Source organism: Lepeophtheirus salmonis, chromosome 6 (assembly GCF_016086655.4).
Source record: "Lepeophtheirus salmonis chromosome 6, UVic_Lsal_1.4, whole genome shotgun sequence".
Lineage (NCBI taxonomy): Eukaryota > Metazoa > Arthropoda > Copepoda > Siphonostomatoida > Caligidae > Lepeophtheirus > Lepeophtheirus salmonis.
Window position 1 is genome coordinate 39,009,154 of NC_052136.2, and position 23,944 is coordinate 39,033,097.

A 23,944-nucleotide genomic window follows, 5' to 3' on the forward strand; every position below is an offset into this window, starting at 1 on the left:
TTTCAAATAATAATAGTGTATAGGGTGATAACTTATCACTCTTTCTTATTTCCTTTGAAGGAAGTCATTATTGGTCAATAGCTCACTCAGCCACATCCGTTCCTCCTGAATACATAAAGGACTCCTTCTTCCTAAAAAAAAAATCCATACAAGCATAAAATGCTGAATACTTAAAAATAATAAATAGGAACTCCATGGTATATTAAACCTCTAACGAGCTGTATTATGAATAAGTTTAAAATATGTTTCAAACACCTTTTGAACTAATCTATTTTTTCTTATGTTTTAATCATACAGTAAATAAATTTATCATATGTTTCAATCCAAATATGTATGTAATACAGAATACAATGATGTAATATTTATTCAATATGTGAAAAAGTTTCATTTCTGGTGAGCATAAAAACCCCACCTGAAAATATGTAATTAAAAATATGGTAACTCTTATTAATAATGTCAAATGATATTCAATCGAGTCTTAAATAAAGGGAAGAATGAAGAAGGTGTTATTATTTTTCTACTTTATCCTAAAACAGCTTTTATTTAGTCCATTTGAGCATATTGCTATGATAATACAGTCAGAAGTTATTTTCTATGGTAAAATATATACGGGGTAGGGGAGCAAAACGTGTACTCGAGAGATGGATTTAAAAATACATTAATAGTTTTATATTTTCAGTAATAGGGGGGAAAAAAATAGAGTTAACAAAACATGTAGAAAAGATTTCTCCAAACTTTTTTCACTCAATATGGCCACCTTCATTATCAATCATGGTCTTCACATGTCGCCTGAAGAGCATGTAGAAGTTGATGATAAACTCCTCTCACAAGTTGTCCAATGCAGCCACCATAGAAAACTTCAGTGAGTCCACATTTGGATGTGAGGTCCTGTTGATTTCCCCCTCCAAAGTGCCCATTTAGGAAAGGCCAGTGGGTTCAAATCTGGTGAGGAAGGGAGACATATCTCTTTGGACCAGAATCGAGCCATGTTATCTTCACATAACTTTTGGCAATTGGCGGATGAGTGAAAAGGTGTCGTATGCTGAATACACAGCTCGTTACTCTCCTGGTAGTTGGTCTTCAGCCATGGCAAGATGGTGTACCTAAGTACACCAGGTATCTTCTTTCTATCAGAAGCCACAAAGCTGAGGAACATTGTTTGGGCCGGATATTGGGTGTGGTAAACTCCTGTATCTCTTCTTTTGTTTCCACAAGCTAGCGTCGTTTCGGTAGTTGTGGAATTGATCAACTGTGAAAATCTTATTGGCCGTGAAAGTACTCAAAAATTGAAACGTTTGCCCCGATCTATCTGAAGATTTTCTTGCACCTCTCGAGCGTCCTGGCTTTTATGCCCTCTGTAAAAGGTGGAGCAGGGTCTTTGTGAAAGAAACTAATCTAAAGTTGTACTTAATAGCCCTCCTGATTGTCCTAGGAGCCAAAAAGAAGCCGTTGGTGAAGCAATTCATGGACGCAGTAGGATCTTCCTTTATACTCTCCTCCAAACTTAGCAAGAACTTCCTATTCCTCTTGAAATTATGCCCTCCACTTCCTGATATCCTGGAGAGGACTTTTCCATTTTTTCCCCATTTCCGCCTACTTAAAAACCAGGCTTCTAGAATATTTAACAATGTCCATAATCTTCATCTGAGATGATTTTGCTTGTTCCTCGCTCATGATGATGTAGTTACTAAATTATTGCTACAGTTTGATAATGTGAAAAGAATGGTGTAAATATAATTTTGAAAATAATCCCTAAGCCTTTTGATAGTAATGAGAAAATAAAAATTAATTAACAGTTCACGTTTTGCTACACTAACTTGTATATTAAGGTGGGTTACTACATACATCTATCACGCGTGTACACGTATATACGTCTATTATTTTGGAACGGACCAACAATTAGTTTACAACTGAGAACTTTGTATATTATAATGTATCAGCTTCAATAATGATCCCTTTCAAAATATAAATGTTCTGTGATTTAAAATGTATTTTTTTTATGGTAGTTAAGATGACTTGCAACTAAATACTTTACTCTTGGTAGTAAGTAAATAACTAACCTTTCCCTCAAACATGAAACACTTTAAATCACAGAACCATTTTATTTTGAATGGGAGATTTGTTGAGGCTTGAAAATTATAAAATGCAAAGTTCTCAGAAAAAAATTTACCTTTACACGCATGAGAGATGTGGAAAATCAACTTTAGGCATTATTAGAACTCAATTTTATTTTGAAAATGTATTTATTCAATAGATTTGTCCTCTTTGTAAATGATGAAGTAATAATATCACCTTTATAATAACAGTTTATGGTTAGAGATGAAAAATGTGTCAAAACCCACGCCTGAGAGAATGACATACAAATATGGTAACCTTGAGAGACAACATATCTACATACAGATATCGATATACGAGTATAAACCTTCTTGGGGAGTTAATTTATATATTACTCGAGGAAAATTTGTCTTTTATTTGATGTCTAATTACTCTGGGAAATACCAGGTACTCCCACTACTTAATAATAACCCGACAATTTCTCACATTTCTTTAATTAATACAACTTGCCAATTTATTTGCATTTAAACGAAAAGTGTCTTTTTTGTCAAAAAAAAAAAAAAAAAAGGTTAAAATAAATAAAAAGTTTTGGTTTCTGCCTTTCAAAATAAATAGTTTGAATGATTTAAAGTGCTTTATGTTTAGGAAAGAGATAATTCCAAGTTAGTCATTTTCGTTATTCCAAAGTTTAATTAATTATGGCATGTTCACTTCTACAAACAAAATACAATTTTAAATCCCATTATTTTGCAACAGATAAATGCTGAGAATTAAAGATTATAGTAGGCAAGTTTCTTAGAAATAAACTTTATAAGAGTCTGTTTTTACGATACAGTTACTGCTTTTTGTAGAGCTGAGCTTTGCGCGGTCAATATCATTGAACACATATTGGGCAAACTATGTTCCAAAAAAGAGAAAACAGAAAGTGAAAATTAGAAATTCAATGATAAAACCTTTGAATCACAGAGTTTTCCCAATTAAAACACGTCAAGATGGAATCTGTGATAGTGGGAGTCACTTAGGGAAATCAATAGGCCCACTTTATCAATGACCAACTATAATTCAGCTCAAAAAGAATTTTATTTTGTAAAAAATTAGTATCAGAGAAAAAACGCTCAAAAAGTTTCTTTGTTTATTAAATCGGGATTTTTCTGTATTTTATGGAAAGAAAACAAATGGAAATTTCTTTTAAATGAAAATAAATTCAAAAGGCCGGCAAAATTTGTTTGACAAAAAGCAATTTCAAATCAAATAAACTTAATTTAATTCAGACTTGGACCTTGAACAGAAAAACGAACGGTGTTTACTTTTTCCGTTCAGTTTTTGAACGAATGAACAGGGGAAAATAGAAACGGTGTTCATTTTCTTTTGGTCCATAAGAAGTAGCTTTTCCACTATTTTTTCCAAAGATAATAACATCTTTTTTTTCTTGATTAGTGGTTTAATTATAATTATTATCTTTGATGTTGGCTAAATTTTTTTTTTTTTCAAACCGTTGTTTCGTTTAATTGCTCCATTCACTGGAAAATATGTCATCTCAAGATAGCCTTCAAAATCGCAAATATGTTGTAATTGATCAAATAAAAGTTATAATGGACGTTACCCTATTTATTTATCTGGTATCTTGTAAAGTTTTTATTTAATCTGTCAATCCGAATTCATAAATTTCAACACGATATTAGCACCTTCAACCTTTATTACTGAGCAATATGTAGGTATGTTATAAAAAAGGGAGGGCTCTAATTTATTTTCTCCCCCCACGTATTAAGTTGTTCAAATAGCTGATCAATAAGAAGTTTTGTGACACATAAAATACCAAAAATATGTATATCTTTTAAATCATAAATTTGTTGTCTTTTTCTTAAAGACATAACAAAAAATTTACCCTAACAATGTTTAAAAGGATTTAAACTATATTGGCATTGTAAAAATCAAGAAAAAGTCGCAATACACAGCTTCATTTAATAGATTAAAATGACCTCCGAATTAGTTTCGACCTTTGGGCTACTAATGACCCTTTTAATTAATAGATAATTTTTTTAAACGTAAGAAAGCTTGAACATTTTTCTATTCATTAATGAAAAAATTGATTCAGAGCATCGGTTTTTATGAGTTGAAATATTTTGTAGTCACTAATGAATAGAAGATGTAATGAAGTGCAGATTTGTATGGGTGTTTGGGGCTAAAAATATTTCCTTCTCGTTGACAGAGAATTTTTTTTGAAAAACACATACAGCTTGAATATTTATCTATTCAATAGGGGGAAAAATATAGAAATTGATCGACAGAATCCGTTTTTATGAGATTAATAATTTTGTTGTCGCTAATTAATAATGAAAACTATTTTTCTATCTTTACATTGGCTTCAACGTTTTGGGCTAAAATTGACCTTTCTAATTGATAGATATTTATTTTAAACATAAGGAGGCTTGAACATTTTTTTATTCATTAGTGAAAAAAATTTAAAAATTGATCAGTTTTTATGGGAATTTGAAATTTGTAGGCACTTATAAATTATGATGGGATTGACATCATTTATCATTGGTCGAAATTATCAACAATTTCTACTACTGCAGAACAAATCGATCTTTCTAAACGTAGAGTTGTAGATTGGACTGGGTGCGTTGTTGAGATCGACGAGTTCAAGTTCAGAAAGACGAAGTATCATAAAGGTACGCATCAAGTAGGGTGTTGAGTTTTTTGGGGAGGGTTGATAGAGACAGTGGGGTTAGTTTCATGGTTGAGGTTAGAGACCGAACAGCGGGTACTATTTTTCCACTCATCACAAAATACGTCGAACCCGGAACTACTGTCATTTACGATGATTGGGTGTCCTATAGGCGGGTACATTCCTTATGTATGCAACATTTTACTGTGGTGAATAAGATAAATTATTTGGACCCCTTGACGGGAGCTCAAACTCAAGACTATTGAGTCTTTGTGAAATCGAGTCACGGGCATGATGCGTAAGCTATGTGTTTTCAACACTTCAAGAGATTTATTTTCCACCTATCTCCCAGAGTATATGTGGCGAAAGAAATTCTCAAAGGATAAAGTTTTTGATCACATTTGGGATCATATTATTGAGATATATCCACTATAAGTGTATGTACGAGTAAAGTGATTGAAGAGAAAACACGGATTAGTAACTATTGTTTCTCTGAACCTCTGATAATCAGACAAAAAAAAAATAAGGAGTTGAATAATGGATAATTAAAAGGTAAGAATAAATCATATTATTGCTTTCAAAGATTTTATATTTTTTTGTCTCAATAGGTAAAGTATTTTGGGTGTTTATCGGAAGTGGATATTATAGAAAAAATCTGCGTGCTATTATGAATATATATTAAAAAATTCGTTAAAAAAAATACTGAGTGTATATTGAAAACATATAAATTGGTATAATTCATTCTTAACTACTTCATTGACTCATAGTCAATCAAATTCAAATTAGAAAAATACTAAATTGTAGTATATAATTCATTAATTTCCTATATCTATAATTTTCTATGCTACAGCATATTTAATATCTAGTTGAGTCTAGGGAAAAAAAGTTCTTGGTATAGAAAGAGAGAGAGAGAAAAAACGAAGAATAATTAGAAAAAGAAAGTGGTGATGGTAGATTTTAGTAAACGGGCTCGACAAGTGTTACCAAATAAAAATATTACCACTGGACGAATATATGTATAGTGATATACATATATTGATATGCACTTATTACTTTCATACTAAAATATGCAGTTATTAACTCGTTAGAGCAGTGCATTCAGGTCGGGTTGAAGCCGTAAATATATAGAAAAGTGATTCTGAACTAATTTTATCTTCTCACATGGCAAGCCCCCCTCCATCCAAAGTATTGCATTAATGTCTCTAACAAGAAACAATAATAATAAAAACAGACCCCACCTATCTGGAGATGTTAAATCTATAGACAAACTAGGACCCCTTTGGGTATATCAGAGATGAACTCACAGGAGGAATTTAGAACCTTTTGAAAAAATCAGCAAAGTAATTGAAACCAATGAGAGGCCTCTCCAAAAAAATTCAGTCAGAAAATAAAAAAATTAAATCTGACAGGGCATGACAATTAAAGACTTATCAGATCCTAGTTTTATATGTGCAACTTGTCCCAACTATAATGTTGGAAAAATAAAGCTCGGCCCAAAAGTTGGGTTAGGTTCGGGGTCACCTTTTTTTCTTTTTAGCACCAATTCTGGCACCTCTGAATGAACAACACACTTAACATTTGCCTATATTGTCTATACCACGTGTCAACCTTTTCATTAAATAAGGTAACTCAGAAAAAATATGTCGGTTCAGTCATTTTTTTTAAAGAAGGAGGCTCTTGAAAATAAATTGGAGGTTGCCTTGAATAAAAGTAAGGCCTTTATTTTGAGGATATTAAAAAAACAAAAACAATTTTAAGAAATTGGACACCTTTTTATAAAAACTGAGAGTATCATTTTAGGACCCCTGGGATTACCTGTTTTGCTTTTAGTAAGCTACGCCCTTCAGGTACATTTTTATGTATTACGAAACAAAAAGGGCTTTACATATTAATGAGTATTTTTGTAGGTTGGACTTTTTATATTAGATAAAAATTAAATGAATGAAAAAATCATAGATGCACGATTGAATGGAAAAATGAACGGGGAAAAAATGAATAAATGAACGGCAAACGGAAAGTTTTTACAAAATGAACGGGAAAAGAGGGAACGAGTACAAGACTGATTAAATTTGTAGCTTAAACTCACACATTGCCTCTTTTGTAAGAATTGTTCCACTTCTTCCTTGGTTTTGAATAAAATATACATTGAATGTCTATGTACATATCATATTCATTAATTTACCATCATTTGCAATAATAAATATTTAATCAATTTTCTATATCCCAATCTATAAATGTTTATCTTTCTAAAGATCTGTTTGAAGATGTGTATGTATTATTATTATTTTTATTACTTCAAAATACGTATGAGGTATGTCAATACATATGTATTTAAAAAAGAAAAAAGAACAAAAAAATGTTTGAAGGGAAAATAATTAAAAGTTTTTGGCAAGTCATAAATAAATAATGAAAAATATAGGCTTTAAGTCAATTTTCAAAGAAACAAAGGAAATTAAGAAGGAAAAGATCATTGTATTGAAATAACTTTCTAATCAAAGATAGATGAGAGGGGTTGGGTAGGGAAATAAAGAGGAGTTAGTTGACATAAAATCACATTTTTGGCATAAATAATGGTAGAGTTGTAAATCGAAAGCTTTTTCCGTATGTTAAAAAAAAAATGTTGTAATCCTAACAATTTAAAAAATGTTTGAGAGGAGAACAGCTTCACTGGCATAACGTTTTATTTGAAAAGAAAATATATAAACATAAATCAAACTCTATATTTAGCAGCAAGGAATTACTATGTTTTTGATTCTCAATTCTACTAGTAGCCCAACAAGGACATATATCTATAAATCCCAACAAATCTTAAGCATTACTCTTTGTCATTCAATATCGTGTGGTCCATTAAAATCTGAACACTATATAATTTAAATTTGAACAAGATATAATTTATTAATGAACAATTGAATTTCAACAAAATTAATATTATTAATAAATGTGTGTCTGAGCTTTCTTAATAATTAATGTTTCTGTCCTTTGTGGCAATGTTGGTTTTGAGGCGGAACCAGAAGCCCTGGAAACCACTTTAAGTGTAGTCCTCTGTCATGGCGTCCCAGTACTGGCTGACAGTGGCTTTAAAGGCCTAGGTGCTTGAATGACGGACACTGCAGGCCTTCTCCTTGACATGCACCTAAAAGGCGTAGTTAATGGAGTATAAAAAATAGTTCAAAAGATTCTTATAACGAAGGAGACGGGTTTCTTTCATTGCTGGTGTTAAAAGTGGCCTCTTTACCGTCACAAGGTTATTTCCACCTACTTTTTTGATAGCTCTCTAGAAAAGTCTGGTGTGAATTCCCGAGATCTCTTGAATGGGCTCTCATGGACTTGCAGGGATTGGCCCGGGCTATTTTCTTTCACTCCTTCGGGCCCAGTTTGGCCTTTTTGACTTCCTCTTCAACGTTTCTTCTTGCTGACTGTGTAGACAATGGTCCAAGAGACAGCCAACTGCTTGGAGTGTGCTAATGTAAATTCATTGCTCACGTTCAAGTGTCCTTTTCTCAACTTGTACGTAAGCTAGAGAGGTCAGGTTTGTTTTATTTTGTAGTAAATTTTTATGCTTTAATAAATCAAAATATGAATTAATTTCAATCACTCAACCTTCATTAATTATTGAATTAGTAAGTGTTCAGATTTCAATGGACCACCCGGTAGCATACATGAACTTATAGTAACACTTTATACATAGATATTCTGTACTCATGAATTAAAAAATAATGATACGAGCTTGAAATAAAATAAAAAAACTCTGTTCAGATCAGGTTATAGAAATAATACCATTACTCAGTATAATTGAAATAAAGCTGAATTTAATTTAATCAATATTATATAATTCAATATAATTTCTGACTGTTTCAACATTTAAGGTTCGGGTGCTGTTCTCTACTCTCAACAAATTAGAAGAAGAAACCCCAACCACTGATCAGAACCAAAATTTAACGATATTTCTTTTTCTTTTATTTAGGTTTTAAACATATCTAAAAATTATCAAAATTAAAGATAAAGGGTTTATAAGTTATTTAATTTGACAAAATTGACTAGTTTATCAAAAATATCATTTTTGAAAAAAAAAACAAGTGACAAGATCAATCACATTAATTTTAAGACGAAAGTTGTATTAATATTTTGACAACGATATAATTTAAAAATATTCCAAATGTTAATATATTTTATTATTAGTTTATTTTGGATCTTTTTTCGTATAATAAAAAAATGGGCGCTCTAGGCATGATGTAAAAGGACACATGTCCTTCGTTGAGGCAAATAAAAATAAAAGTATTGCATTTTATTGATTCATAAAAAACCTCGATAATACATAATTTTTCCGAGTATAATTTAACAGACTAATCTTAAACTTGAACCATACATAGAAATTTTAACTTTAACGATGAAAGTAACAAAAAGTCCACCTTTTTAAGTAGAAAAACGTGGTGGTGGTGTGGGGGGGATAACCTTATTGTAATATGAACCTACTTTTCCGTAATGAATTGTTATAACATTAAAGGGAAAATATAAAAAAATCTAAAGAGTTTGTAAAGCATCATCATCTCCTTGCCAAGAAGAAAAAATATAAATAAAAACCAATGAGGTCCACCTAAGAAAATAAATCATAACTATTTATTTATTTAAGCAAATAAATTGCTCTCATATTCCAGATCTAGAGCAAAGCTATGCTTGTACATAAATACGAGTATATTGTAAAACAAAGGAAGGAAAATAAAAGTCAGGATTTTAGGGATAATTATTCGTTTAAAAGGCTTTATGTAGAAATTAAATGTGATTTATTCAATGACTTGATAATATAGAGCGTGTCTTAGAGAGTTATGAATAAAACTTTGAAAATATTTCATTGACTTACAAAACAGTTTACCGATTTTATTTTTTCATAGTATGAACTGGTAGACCAATAAAGATAAACCATTCTTATAAAATATATTACTTCATCAGACCAAGGACAATTGCTATATAAGTCAAAAGAAGCCATCGTCTCCTGCTTCAAGGTTTTCATTGCCATGATTTTAAAGCTGAAAGACGACAACAACAACTGCTTCAGATGAAGTCTGGAAACTACTGGGCCAAAAAAAATTCAAAAGTGATGCAAAGACAATTTAGTAAATTTCTAGACCTAGTGAATGTGGGCTCCGTCCTCTCCAGACTAAAATCCTCATGATTTTAACATATGGGTCATCATTGAGGCACGTGACACCTCTCATGTAAATGTAGGTGCCCTAAAGACTGCCGTGGAGAAGAAAGAGGTGGCTGACATGTCGAAATACTACTTGAATAAATCTGTAAGGCCTTCAGGCCTAGGATTAAGGCCAAGGTTGACCTCATCTATATAAAGTCTCATTGTCTTACTGCTTGTATCTTTTGAAAACCTTGAGCTTTGGAAAATTCATTCATAATTCGCAAAACATACTTTACTTGTTTGGGGTTTAAGTATGTTAATCTTGGTCTGGGTTAAAGATCGACATAATTATTGTTGGATCGAGTTGATTCGGTTCTTTAAAGAAATCCAGTCTTGATTAGTATTGTCATGGTTCCAATATTTTTCTACCAGTTTCAGTACCAAAATTAGTATTGGTATTTTATTACCGATTTGTCGAAAAGAAATATATGCAAACATATCATTCAGAGCAATTCAAATGCATTTTGGGATGGCAAGAAATTTGATAATGTTATAAAAAATAATTATTCTTCTTGTTGTGTTAAATTACGACAACTTTTAGCTCATAAATATGGAAAATTATACTTGTGCGATAAATTTTGCTAGTATTGTTGATTGGTGCTACAAATACTAGTTCTAATATCAATTTAGTATAGCACCGCTTTAAATACGTAAGTACTCTGATTTCACAGTTGTACCGATATACTAGAAAACACTAGTCAGAATTCATTCCACAAAAAAGAAACGATTTTGATCGATTCATAGCGTAAGAAGGAACGATCCACGATTTGCAACCTATTAAATTCCGATCCAAGCTCTGATACTGCAGTCTTGACTACAGTATCGGTTCAAATCGGTCTAAAAAAATCACTTAATACCTAACTGGAAAAAACTCGAATGTCAAAAAAACTTTATGTATAAATACTTTTAAGAAGCTACAGTCACCCAAATTAGTCTTTCAAGAGAGTGACTTTTATTAATGAAAAGTAATAGACTGTATAACTATTGACAATGTAGACATAACCAATTGTTACAGAGGTTAAAAAATTACAAAGTAATAAAAATTCAATATATAGACATTCTTACCTTGTCCCCTTTATATCCAGGTAAACATTGACATTGACCATTAACATGATGACAGAGTCCACCGTTGTAGCAATCGCACTTCTCCTTACAATTGAGACCAAATGATCCTGACGGACAGGGATTGGCGCAGACTTGTCCCTATAATTATGAAGATACTTTAGAAAAGAATCATTTAACAATATTGTCATCAAAAAATAATAAAAAGAAATGTCTTGCTTTAAAACTTCATCAGAATAAGAAGTTTTAATTTTTGAAAAAGATTGTGGTTTCACAATGGTATTGCATTGGTTATCAATAACAGGGCAAAAATTAAAGTTATCCAAAAAAAAACCCTCATTTTTACTCAGACTCCCTTTACTCAATCAATTTGTTATTCTAATTAATGTTTTTATTTATTTACATAATATGAACTAATTGAGATCATTCATTGATTAAGTAAAACAATACGTCAAAATGGAGAAAATAATTACCCATAACTGCCTATATATAGATTTCTGGCCTTGGAGTAAAATACATGCAATTACTAGTTTATTAGAATTAATTGGATGTCCAACCTCAATTCTATTCTAAGTCCAACAAGGTCCTCATTTTCTAATAAATAAAAGCTATTATTGATATATATATAACCGGATTGAACATTTGCGTGTGCCCATAAAAGACGGAGGATATCTTGCGAATTTGCTAAGAAGTTATGATTGTAAATCCTTGTTGGGTTCAGAGTAGAATTGCAGATAAACAACTGAGTAATTATTGCCTATACCCTTGTTTATTTCCATCCCCCCCCCTTTTCACAGCCGCTTGTATTTTATCTAATCGAACGTCATAACAGCTACGCTGTTCTTCTCCAAACATTTTTTTAAATTGTTACCATATTCATTTTGGTTTTTTATTAGCATGTCCAAATTTTTCTCTTGTAGCTTCATTGTTTATAATCGCCTATCAGGCGCTTTTATCGAAGGATGACAACTGGAAGCCTTTTAGCCTTAGTATTACCTCTATTGAAACTTCTCTTAAACATTGTTTTAGTACTTATTGGATCTATGAGTAAATAGGATTGAGATCTTTAGATCAATGCTATAAAACAAAGTGACGAAAAACACCTGTTAGCTTGAAGAAATTTAATTTGTAAGAACAAAAACAAATTATTACACAAAATCCAAATTGTTAGTGAAATGGTTACACACCCATTTGAGCATGATTTTCCGATTATTAGAAGACACACAGACAATCTAATTGTCTGATTGAGGTATTTAATTATGTATTCTTTTGATTTTTAACAGTCCTATTAATAAAAAAAAAGAATGTGTAAAGACAAGGGGAATAAGATAATGCCAAGCAATTTGCTGAAATTGAACCTAGATACATAACATACAAGTAGAAGAAAGGAGAGAAAAAATCTCAAGAAAACGTATATTAAGACCTACTTTATCATAATCCATCATCATGGAGAAGAGGACTTATCTTGTATAATTTTTATGAGTATACATTTTTATATGGCTTGCTTGCTTGATGTTCTTAGAAAATAAAGAAAGATCCCTCTTCAAATATTTAACTATGTTTATGTCCTATGTCTAGCGTATACGTTTCTACGGATAGCTGCTGTCTTGGTAGCAGTTTATTACTCTTCCCCTTATAATATAAAGTGGTTCTTCATTAAATGTTAGTATGTCTTTTAATAATAGTACATTCTAGTAATGTCACGGATCGCGGTTCGAATCCGTTTGCAAATTGAGAAATGTTAGGTAAGCCAAGAACATAGGGCATAAATAAAGTTTTTTTTGAAAGAATTTAGAAGGAAGGGTTCAAAAATAATCCCTTGTCACATATAAATAATATCTACATTGAACATAATATTAACGTTTAATGAAGGACAGACAGGGAACAGAAAATACACTTTTGACTCAATTACCCGGACTTGATTTGACTTTGACAAGCCCAAAATTTAGCACAATATACTAACAATTGTTTGTTATCATTAGAATCTATTGAAAGATTATAAGAATCAGAACCATTTTCCCACAAATTACATTTAAATATTGTAACAAATGTTGCAACTGCAAATTGACTTTGAGCTCAAGGTGTAGAATATTCCATTTCAATACATCATAGCATAGTTAGATATAATAAGTTCTATATATCGAAAAAATTCACTCTCAAAAATCATCTTTAGGGGCCTGCTTTGGCTATAAAACCTGTTTGATGGGAACTGTATGGTAAGTATATAGAATAATAAAGAATAATGAACAATGCAAAAAAAAAAATTGTAGCAAATGATGGAATGTTACCTCCCTACCAATTATACCATTACAGTATCACACACTTATCTTTGATAAAGTAGTTCAGAATTTCGAAAAAATAATATCAACTCACAGCATAAAACTCCACAATGCAAATCTGATAATTTATAGTAGAAACTATGAAAAATGACATCTAGAAAATTACTTTTACTCCTCAAAATCAAGTTTTATCAAATAATGAACAATTACCTCGCAATTATTTGCATTAAATAATACAAATTTTATAAGTATAATTTAGTACATATAATAAGTCAAAATCAGAATAAATGTCTTGTGTTGTTTGATACTTACCGTCCATCCCTTTGGACAATAACATTTCCCATCCACTGGATGACATGATCCACCGTTTTGACATTGGCAAGATGACTTGCACTCAGTTCCATGTGTTCCAGGAGGGCAAGGCTCTTCGCACCTATAAATTGATTAATAAGGTAAATTGCTTAGGGGGAACATAAATTTTAAAACAAAAATATATATTATCTATGGATACATATTTATCAAAAGTAGGCGAATTATACTTACAAAGCTCCTCTCCAACCAGCTGTACAGTTGCACCTCCCCGAAATATGATCACAATTCCCTCTATTTTGACACTTGCATCTTTCCTTACAATCCTGGCCAAAACTTCGATAAGGACATTTGATATTACATTGCGTTCCCTGCCATCCTGGAGTGCAAGTGCACTCTCCCGTAAGAGGATCACATTTTGCTCCATTTAAACATGGGCAATCATTCCCACAATCAGGTCCCCATTTCCCTGATGGACATGCTGCAATATAAAATAGTGTTTTTTTATCTAAAAAAATCATCTGTTTGACTTTTTTTCATATGTAATTTGTAGTGAAACAAAATTGAATTGATATATTTTATTAAAATGAAGGATATCAAGAAATTGAAATCTTTGAGTTAATTTGAATATCATTCCATTTCTTCAAGAGAAAATGGCAGATTTTTGCAAGGTGTCTAATCATGGGAAAATAACATTTCGTAGGAAGAAAGAAAGGAATAAAACATCTTAATCAATCCGTTATAATACTTAATTTATTCAAATAAAGTGTTATCTTTGTATGTACTAGATTAATTAAATAGTGAAACAAAATTTGAGAACTCAACTTATATAAACTTTGTAGTTCATTTTTGCATAAAAAATTATTTTAGGACGTATTCAACCATAAATATAAATGTGACAACAAGATAAGGATTATCAACCAGTTTTTTTGTGTCTCTAGAACAAAGTATAGTCAAGCACCCAAATGGCTCTGTAGTTAACAAGATTAAAAAGAATATCATAACACAACCATATATAATTAATGGTTCTAGGCCCATTGGCCGGAAACATTTTTGCTGAAGGATATGCCCGAAGACAATTTGGGTAATATATTTTTCCTGCAGGACAATTTGCCGAATGCAAGTTTCGCCGAAGGATCATTTGGGGCATTTGGGCGAAAAAGATATATTTTAATTCAATTTAAAATGATTGTACGTTAAATACGTATTGTTTATATGCTATATATGTCAAATAAGTTATCTTGTGCGTTATTTTGCCTAATATTAATTTTTTTAAATTAGATTTATAAATGATTATAAATCATCATTTTTTAATAATTATATTATGCTTGCTCGTCAATCCATGAGTATTTTCCACTATGAATAATCCATCATTTCAAATGATAATTAATTGATGACGTAAAAATGATTAGCTCTTTTTCCTTGAAATCGCTGATGTGTTTGTATTTTATTTAATTTATGCTGTATAACTGAAAAGATTTGAACCATATACAAATGTGTTGAGTTTATATAATGATTATGAATATATATAATTAATAAAACAATATTTTCCCCCAACAGAACAAATATTAATTTACCTAATGTCATACTATCATTTTAAATTGAATTAAAATCATTATATTATCAGTATGTTAAGTATCATTTTTTGTCCAAATGGCCCTTGGGCAAATTATACAGTCAGCAAATTATCCTTCGGCGAAATTTCCATTAAAGAATTGTCATTCTGTAAAAAACGATAATTAGTAACTGTTGACTAAGATAGTTATTAACTAACAGCCAAGCAATATTTAGTAAGTACATATTCAATAGCTACATATCAGAGTCTATTAACTAATAGGTATGCCAACAAACAATTTTTTGTAAAAAACTATTATTTTGATACATAATATTTTCCTTATTGTCAATAGGAAGAATATTTGTAAATAGGACGGACGTTGATAGACTAAAATCAACATTATTATTTATTATTTTTTAATCCATCATTCTTGGACAATGTACATTGTACACAAAATGCCCACAACTTTGAGATTGTCAAACATATATATACATGTCGTGTACCAATTGCAACTTGTATCAGCAGATTGTACAAGTTAAAAATTATAAGTCCCATAACACGTTATTTGATTTCATCATTAAAAAGTTTAATCACCAAATATTTGTTTCATTTTGGTCTATTAAAATGACTTGGTTAGTATTTACAACTAATGTTATTGTGGCCATCAAATACCTATTAATGTGTAACATAGTCATTTTTAATCATGTAATTTTTATTCATCTAAAGTAGTAAATTCTTACAAAATGCTTAATTTTGATGAATAACTCAATATTTTAAAAGTTTTTAAAGAATTTTCCATTATATTTATTTTTTATTTCAATTTGTATCAATAATAAAAAATTGCAGAGCACACAAAAAGACGTTTAACCGTTACAACTGTCAAAAGTAAACTAAAAATCAGAAATAGTAAATATTGTCAATATAGCTTGAGCACATGTGAAACAACATATTAATAATATCAAATTGTGAATCAAATGAGAATTAAATTTGTAATTAAAAAAAACAGTTTCTTTTTGGTCAGAGTACTATAAATATTTCATAAATTCATATCACATACTAATTATGTATTGGTATCCAAGGGTTTGCCGAATTACAGAATATATATATATATATCCCTTCTTTTTTCCTTCATATCATAATTATTTTTCAACATCAAATGAAACTATAAAATTAGAATAATATATAATACCTTGAAATTAAGAATTATAATATACTTGTTTATTTATACCGGGTGGTCAATTGAATTCTAAATACTTACTAATTAAATAATTAATTGATGTTGAGTAGTTGAAATTTATTCATATTTCGATATATTAAAAAATAAACAATTAGTTACAAGACAAAAATAACTTCAGCTCTCTAGCTTATGAAAGTCGAGAAAATGACACTTGAACGTGATCGACGAATTTCCATTCGCGCACTCCAAGTAGTTGGGAGTCACGAGAACCACCGTCTACGCCGTCAGCAAGTTCAAAATATTAGAGAGGAAAAAGGGTTCTATCAAAAGGTCAAATTGGACACGTAGGTGTTAAAGAAAACAGCCCAGGCCAATACCCTCAAGTCCATGAGACCCTATACAAGAGATCTCTAGGTTTCACAACAGATTTTCTAGAGAGCTATAAAAAAAAGTGGGTGGAAAGAGCCTTGTGAGGGTGGAGAGGACACTTTTAATAGCAGCAATGAGAGAAACCCATCTCCTCCGTTGCGTGGCTCTTTTGAACTCTTTTTCGGGACTTTTGGCGCCGCTACAGCCCTAATATCAACGCCATCGACTACACCTTTTTGATGCATGTCAAGAGAAAGGCCGGTAGTGTCCGTCATCTAATCGTTGAGTCACTCAAAGCCACTCTCAGCCAGTACAGGGACATCATGACAGATGACTACATCCACAGCGGGTGCCAGGCCTTTCACTGCTGCTTCAAAAACATCATTGCCGCTAGTGCCGGCTACATTATTGATTAAGAGAGCTCCAAAATCTATTATCGTATTAATTTTGTTGAAATTATATTGTTAAATGTTGATACCTAAATTATATATTGTTGAAGTTTCAAATTCAAAGTTTTCAAATATTTTTTGGGCCACCCGGTATACATATTAGACTGATCACTATTTTAAAAGTGAAATAGTATAAAGGTGTCCAAGCCAAGAAAAAAAAACGAAATAAATTATTCAAAATGTAAAGAAAATAAAAAAGATTTGGTACGGCACATTTGGTTTAAACCCCTCAGTTGAAAGGACTTGGCTTGTCCAAATTTATTATACATAAAAAAGGGATGCATGTAAAGAAAAAACTATGTGTAGCAATGAGAAAAAGAAAAACAGTTGTTACGGGTGATTTGTCTTTCTTTTTTTTTTGCTCATTTTATTAATTCGTGTGTGTGAATTCTTCTGTGAATTAAAGATGCAAAATAAAATTTCATATGGTATATGAATTTAAATATAATTATGAGGTTTTCCCTGCATAAATTACATTTTAAGTGTAGACGGTTCTCCTTTTTACAGCAGTAATTCATTTTCTCCCTCCAAAATCATTCAACAGGCAACTCATATTAACAGGGGTCTTAATTCAGGTGTTTTATGTGTCTTGCTCCTGCCTTCTCCACGCGTTCTTACAAGAAAAACAAAACATATCCAATTATAACTCAGTAACCAAAGATGTAATCCTACAAAAATGATACAATGCTAAGCCTGGTTTATTACCTATATAAATATTAATAGTATTACTGGGAATAGCTTCAATGTATATTTTTATATCAGTGTCACAGATATAGTTTTATATTTTGTCTTTAGTATTTTGCCTTAATGGACCCCTCCATACTAGTTCCTTTCAAAAATATTATTCACTTTAATATACATATGTTATTTAAATGAACAGCCCATGAGGGTTTACCTACCTCACACCATTATCTATGTACAATGTTACAAGTCTTGCAATTATTGAAATAATATATATATATATATAGTTATATATGGATGAAGATCTAGAACTTTACCCATTAATAATTGCTTACTGAAGCAAGTGTTTTTTGATATTACATACATTCAAGTAGTGTTATATATGTAATATGTAGATATACTATATAGTACCTATATATATTTAAATGTTACATATATATACTGTAGCTCAGTGGTTCTCAAACTATGGGGCCAAAACTCACCTTAGTAGTACGTAAAGACAGGTACGTGATTTAAACTCCATTGTTGAGTTTGTAGTAATTTTGTCAGGATACCAATATTTCTTAGCAGTTTCGTTACCAAAATTGATTTGGAATTTGGAATATTTTCAGCTGATAAAAATTAAAAGCAAAAATGTTGTTTAAGTTAAAATTTCCATGCACATACAAAGGCGTCCACGGAGTTTCATGTTTGGAGCTCAGCTACCTAAGAACTTAAATGATTTTTTTATTTGGGAAAACTTTGTTGAAAGGAGGTTACGTCATTGGCGGCCAATATTTTTGTGGGTAACTGGCGTTGCGAGTATTGGTTCCAATAATAATTTACAGAAGTGGACAGAAGTATTTACACACACCGTTAAAGGTACATAACTTTATTCTTTTCATATTTGAGCTGAGGTTTTCTAATTTTCAAGGACCACTTCTGGACACTTTCTACCTGATATGACCGCTATTAGATTCAATCACAGAGTCCAGGCGACGACGGAAGGCAGCGAAGGGGTAGAGTGCCCTTTTATGGGGTGTACTTTTTCAGATCTGTGGGGTCTACACAGAGCATATTGGATTCCTCTGCCACCTTCCAGCCGTTTCGCACCCTCTTTCTGTTGTACTTTGGGATATGGATGATATCCTTCGTGGCGTTTCTAGCCGTTTAAAAATAGCAGATTATTTTGTGTCGTTGCTATGGATCTTCATTTGAAAGACTAAGAGCAAAAAATTTCTAATACTTGTTTTTTTATGAGTATTTATAAGGCATATAAGAAAACATAACACCCAGTTGAAAGAATCCTTTGTAAAGAATTTACAGATAAAACAAAACTTCTACCCACCTCTATACTATAGGATAATTTTAAATGTGTTAGTATGACGGTACCACTATATTACCGGTATACTGACCAACAATAGCTTTTAGTGATTGGATTTGAGTCGAAATTATCGATTTCTTTTGAGTTCGTGGTTTTGAGTACTGCGTCGAGTAGGTTTTGTTTTGGAGCTATGCATCAACTTTCGAATTCAACTTAAGTAGAGTTTTCTTTTTGTTAGAATAATACTCAAATCCAACACTAAAAATTTGTAATATTATCTTTAAAGACAGATGGAAATTAAAAAAATATGTACTTAAAATGAAAAAAATTCAAGAATGTGTACTTGACGTAACCATAAATCTATGTAAATATATTATCCAAACTATTATTCATTCTTTTTCTTATATTTTTGAAAGTTTTGAATCTTTTTTTTTTTGGTCAAATCAGTAAATAATAAAAGTACTTCCAACGTTAATATAATTTAAAAAAACATTTAAATGAAAGAAAAAGTAATAGGCTTAATATGAGACTTATCAAGTTGATAGCCCTTTTTTTTCGGGGGGATTGAAATCTAAAAAAATTTCTTACATATTGCAAAAGTTGCAACTTGCATAAGCAAATTGTGCATGTTACAAACAAAAGATGAGATGAAAGATTTACAATACTTCGGATGAGGATAATGCAATCATTGAATATCCCGTGGATGGCGTAATTTTTGACTATTTTAATAAAAATATCTAAAATATAAGTATTCTGTGATACATTATTAAGTAATGACTTACAGTTATATTACTTATAATTACATAATAAACATGTGATTTTAATATACCAAAATGAAAATTAATATTTGATAATTAGAAAATTGTAATTAAATAATACATTTGAAGACGAAGAAATTGCAACAAATTGCAACTTGTACATACATCGTAATTTGTAAAGAAAATATATATAAAATAGGAATATTTATATGAGTAATCGTATAATTATTATTAACTTTTGTCCCTAATCTCCCCCCGAATATGAAAGCTATATTGCTACATAAGCTATATATATACTGGGTAGGGCAGCAAAACGTGGACTGTTAATTAATGTTTATTTTCTTACTATGAACAGGTTTACTGATTATTTTTTGATATTCTGTTTCCACTGTCCTTTTTACATAAAAAAACTAAACTAATAATTTAGTCATTTCATCATTATGAGCGAGCTACAAGCAAGAACAAGTGTATCTCAGATCTCCTAGATGCTGGAGTTAATGTGATGAAGATTAAGGACACTGTTAAGTGTTCTAGGAGCCTGGTTTTTTGGACAGGATGAAAGAAAATGAAGAAAACCTTTCCAAGATGTGAAGAAGTGGAGAGAATAATTTTAACGAAGTTTTTGTTAAGTTTGGATAAGAATGTAAAGGATGATCCCACAAAGTCCATGAATCGACTGGCAAACAAATTCTCTGTGGCTCCTAGGACTATCAGGAGAGCTATAAAGTCCAACATGGGATTCGTTTCTTTCACAAATACACACGGCTGGAGATGTGGAAGAAAATCCTCTCATAGACCAAGGCAAAGGGGTCAAATTTGAAAAATTTCTTTTAAATTTAATCAAATATGTATGTAAATTAATATGCAAAAGCATAATTTTAAAGGCTAATCTTAAAAAAGCCTAAACTATTTTTAAAATGTCTGGAACAAAAAGATTTTCACAGTAGATCAATTCCACAACTGTCAGAACAACTGCTGGCTTGCAGAAACAAAAGAAGAGGTAAAAAGGGTTTATCACATCAAATATCTTGCCCAAACAATTGTCCTCGGCATCTTGCCATGGTTGAACTACGTGTGGACTCAGGATGGCGCCTCCTCGCCAAGTGCAAAAAGTTCTGCGGAGATAATATGGCTCCCTTCCTCACCAGATATGAACTAACTAGACTTTTCTATAGGTGGCACTTTGGAGAGGGAAACCAACAGGATGTCACAGTTCACACACAGATGTGGACTCATTGAAGTGCTAAATAATGGTTGAATGAGACGTATCTAGGAAAGAGTGGCTACATAAAATTTGTATTGGGAATGTTTGTACTTGGATTACTCGTACTGAGAAAATTCGTATAGGATAAAGCTCGTTGGACGGAAGACTCGCCTTACTTTATTTAATACAAATAATGATCCAATCAGTTATAATACTATCTGGAGGAGTAACAGCTATAATCATGCAACCTGTTCTGGTGAAAAGCATCATTTTTGATGTTCAATTCGACTAAGTGAACTCATATAAACTTTCTACAATTCTAAGGGTATCATATTTTACCTAGATGTGATTTGAAAGCAACCTTACGTGGTATTTTAAGCAACTCATTCATTTTGGAATAATATTTGAAATCCTAAAATAATGTTTTTGAGCAAAAAATGATGGATTGACTTATTGAATACAACTCAAAATCAAAGTAATGTATGTTTTGAATATCATGAAGATTTTTACGAATTATTTTAAGTATGAGAACCTTAACAAGTTACTTATGGACTCCTTCAACGAATTATTGAGTGTATTTTCATATCATGAACAATTACATTTGAATATGTATGTATCTTCATTTAAGTATATGTGTTAATGTATATATTTACACAAATTACAAAAAGAATCCAATTATCAAATTATTTTTAAAAGTTCACAGTATCGAAGACACTGAAAATAACGAATTTATTAATTTAAAATATCTCAGAACCGAAATATATACTTTATTTAAAAAAAATTAATGAGACAAATCAAATACAGTTAATAAATTTAGAAGAAACTGGATAGTTTAATGATGGATGACATCCTAAAGAAACATTAATATACATATATTACGTACAATAAATAAAATCCTTATATATCCGTAAATATTCCAATAAACATTGAGAAAATTAACAATGTAGTCTAAAAATTTTATGATCAATTAAACTAAAGTCTCATTTCTAATAAAATCAGAAGCTATATGTATTCTCCAACAAAGATTCCCTATGTAAAAAGTTTTTTTTTTTTTTAATAATGTAATTGACTTTTGTTAAATTGACAGGCCTACTACTATCAGTGGAACTAGAAGATAATCAGGTAGAGCCACTAGCCCAGAAATTAAGAAACTTTTGTCCCAAAGAAAGGGTGAGAGAATACCAATGTCTGACGCTCGTTACACATTAGAAAAATATTTAGAATACCCAACAGTGGAACATTTTTTGCTAGATGAAATGCCATTCCATGCCCAGAACAATTCATCAGGTGACTCTGGAGTAATAACGGACTGTCTATTATTTCCAGAATATTTAATCTTATATATATTAAAGTTACTTATTTTGTCTCTGGTTCGAACATATTAGTTATTAGATAAGTGAAATTATTATTTACATTAAATAAAGGAAGGCGAGTCTTCCGAACTTTATCCTATACAAATTTTCCCAGTGCAAATAATCCCAGGACAGAATACAAATTTTACGAAGGCGAGCTTTCCTAAAACCGCATGGGACAACTTATCAGAAGAGGTTGTCATCAACTCCTGCATGGCCTTCAGTCGACGTGTAATGGCTGTGATTGATAACAACAGTGGCCATATTGAGTGAAAAAAGTTTTGCAAAAACCTTGTCCACATGTTTTGTTAATTTTTTTTTTTCCCTATTATTGAAAATACAAAATTATTGATGTACTTCTAAATCCATATCTCGAGTCCCCGTTTTGCTGCTCTACCCTGTAATTATTTAAAAATAATCCATTTGTATAAGTATTACAGTGTTGATAATTTTCGGGGCTAAGCCCCCCTAAATTACTAAAGCTAACAATGCCCCTGGTGGGCCCTATCTTAGACATATAAAATAAACTTAAAAGGAGCCCCTTGACAGTAGTGGGCCTAGGACATTCGCCTCACTATTCCTCCGATCCCACTAACTCCCCCATATTGGCTAGGGGAGTGATAATTGTGTTTCAGTTAAATTCTTATTTAAAGATTATATATTTTTTTTAATGCAACATGTGCGACTGGACCGAACTTCCGTCCTAAATTAGGACCCACACAACACTATTGTCTAATATTTTTGTGGGTGGAGATACAATACGTTTAGAACTAAACATTAAGTTCAAACGAAAGACAGAATACACAATACAGAATAACAATGAAGATATTTGAGTTACTTTGTGATAATTCCAAAGACAATACCTATTCTGTAGAATGTTAAAAACAAAACAAAACATTTTTGAATACAATTCTAAATTCATAATAATTTATGGAAATACCTGCATATACATATGTAGTAAAAAAGAATAGAAAAATGTCTCAGTTTACAAAAACGATGATGGCTGTGGTATTCGGTTACAATTCACTTCTATTACACGTATTTATTTATCAAAACTCATAAGTATTTTAAAGAGTTGTAAAAGAAGAAAAAATAGCAAAAAACTTGATACCTTGCAAAATGTAATGCCTCCATTAAATTTTGCAAAGTTTTAAACTCATTCAACCCCCCTTCCCCCTCCCCCCAAAAAAAGAGGTTATATTTTGCCAAAAAATTATTTCCTTTCTCTCTCTCTTTGAAAAAACGGAGCTTGTCTATGAGTCATCATCTCATGATTAAATAATGTGAAAAAAAGGCAAGTGAGTACAAATCCTCCTTTTGATTTACCTAAATAGTTTTTAGTAACAAAAAAAACAAAAATTTATAGGTCTACATTTAATAATATATACGACAGTGGTTAGAAAATTTTCCAACCTATAAAAGATACAAAACATTTTTTCTGTATTTTTATTTTTCAAAATAGTCTACTTATTACTCTACAAACTTCTCCCAGCGATGCTCCCATCTTTTTAACCCGTCCAAATAGTACCCGGCAG

The 23,944-nt window shown here is 31.1% G+C and overlaps 1 protein-coding gene across 6 annotated transcripts in view; it reads right to left on the reverse strand.

Annotated features, from left to right (window-relative positions):
• The window catches only part of LOC121119790 (uncharacterized), a 245,522-nt gene that overhangs the window by 23,798 nt on the left and 197,780 nt on the right, over nt 1-23,944 (reverse strand). For all 6 annotated transcript variants that reach the window (XM_071889418.1, XM_071889417.1, XM_071889415.1 and 3 more), the window contains 3 exons: nt 13,796-14,042; nt 13,565-13,685; nt 10,977-11,114 (listed from right to left, as the gene is read on the reverse strand). In XM_071889418.1, coding sequence (XP_071745519.1) covers nt 10,977-11,114; nt 13,565-13,685; nt 13,796-14,042 — 506 coding nt within the window. The remainder of the gene's footprint in view (nt 1-10,976; nt 11,115-13,564; nt 13,686-13,795; nt 14,043-23,944) is intronic.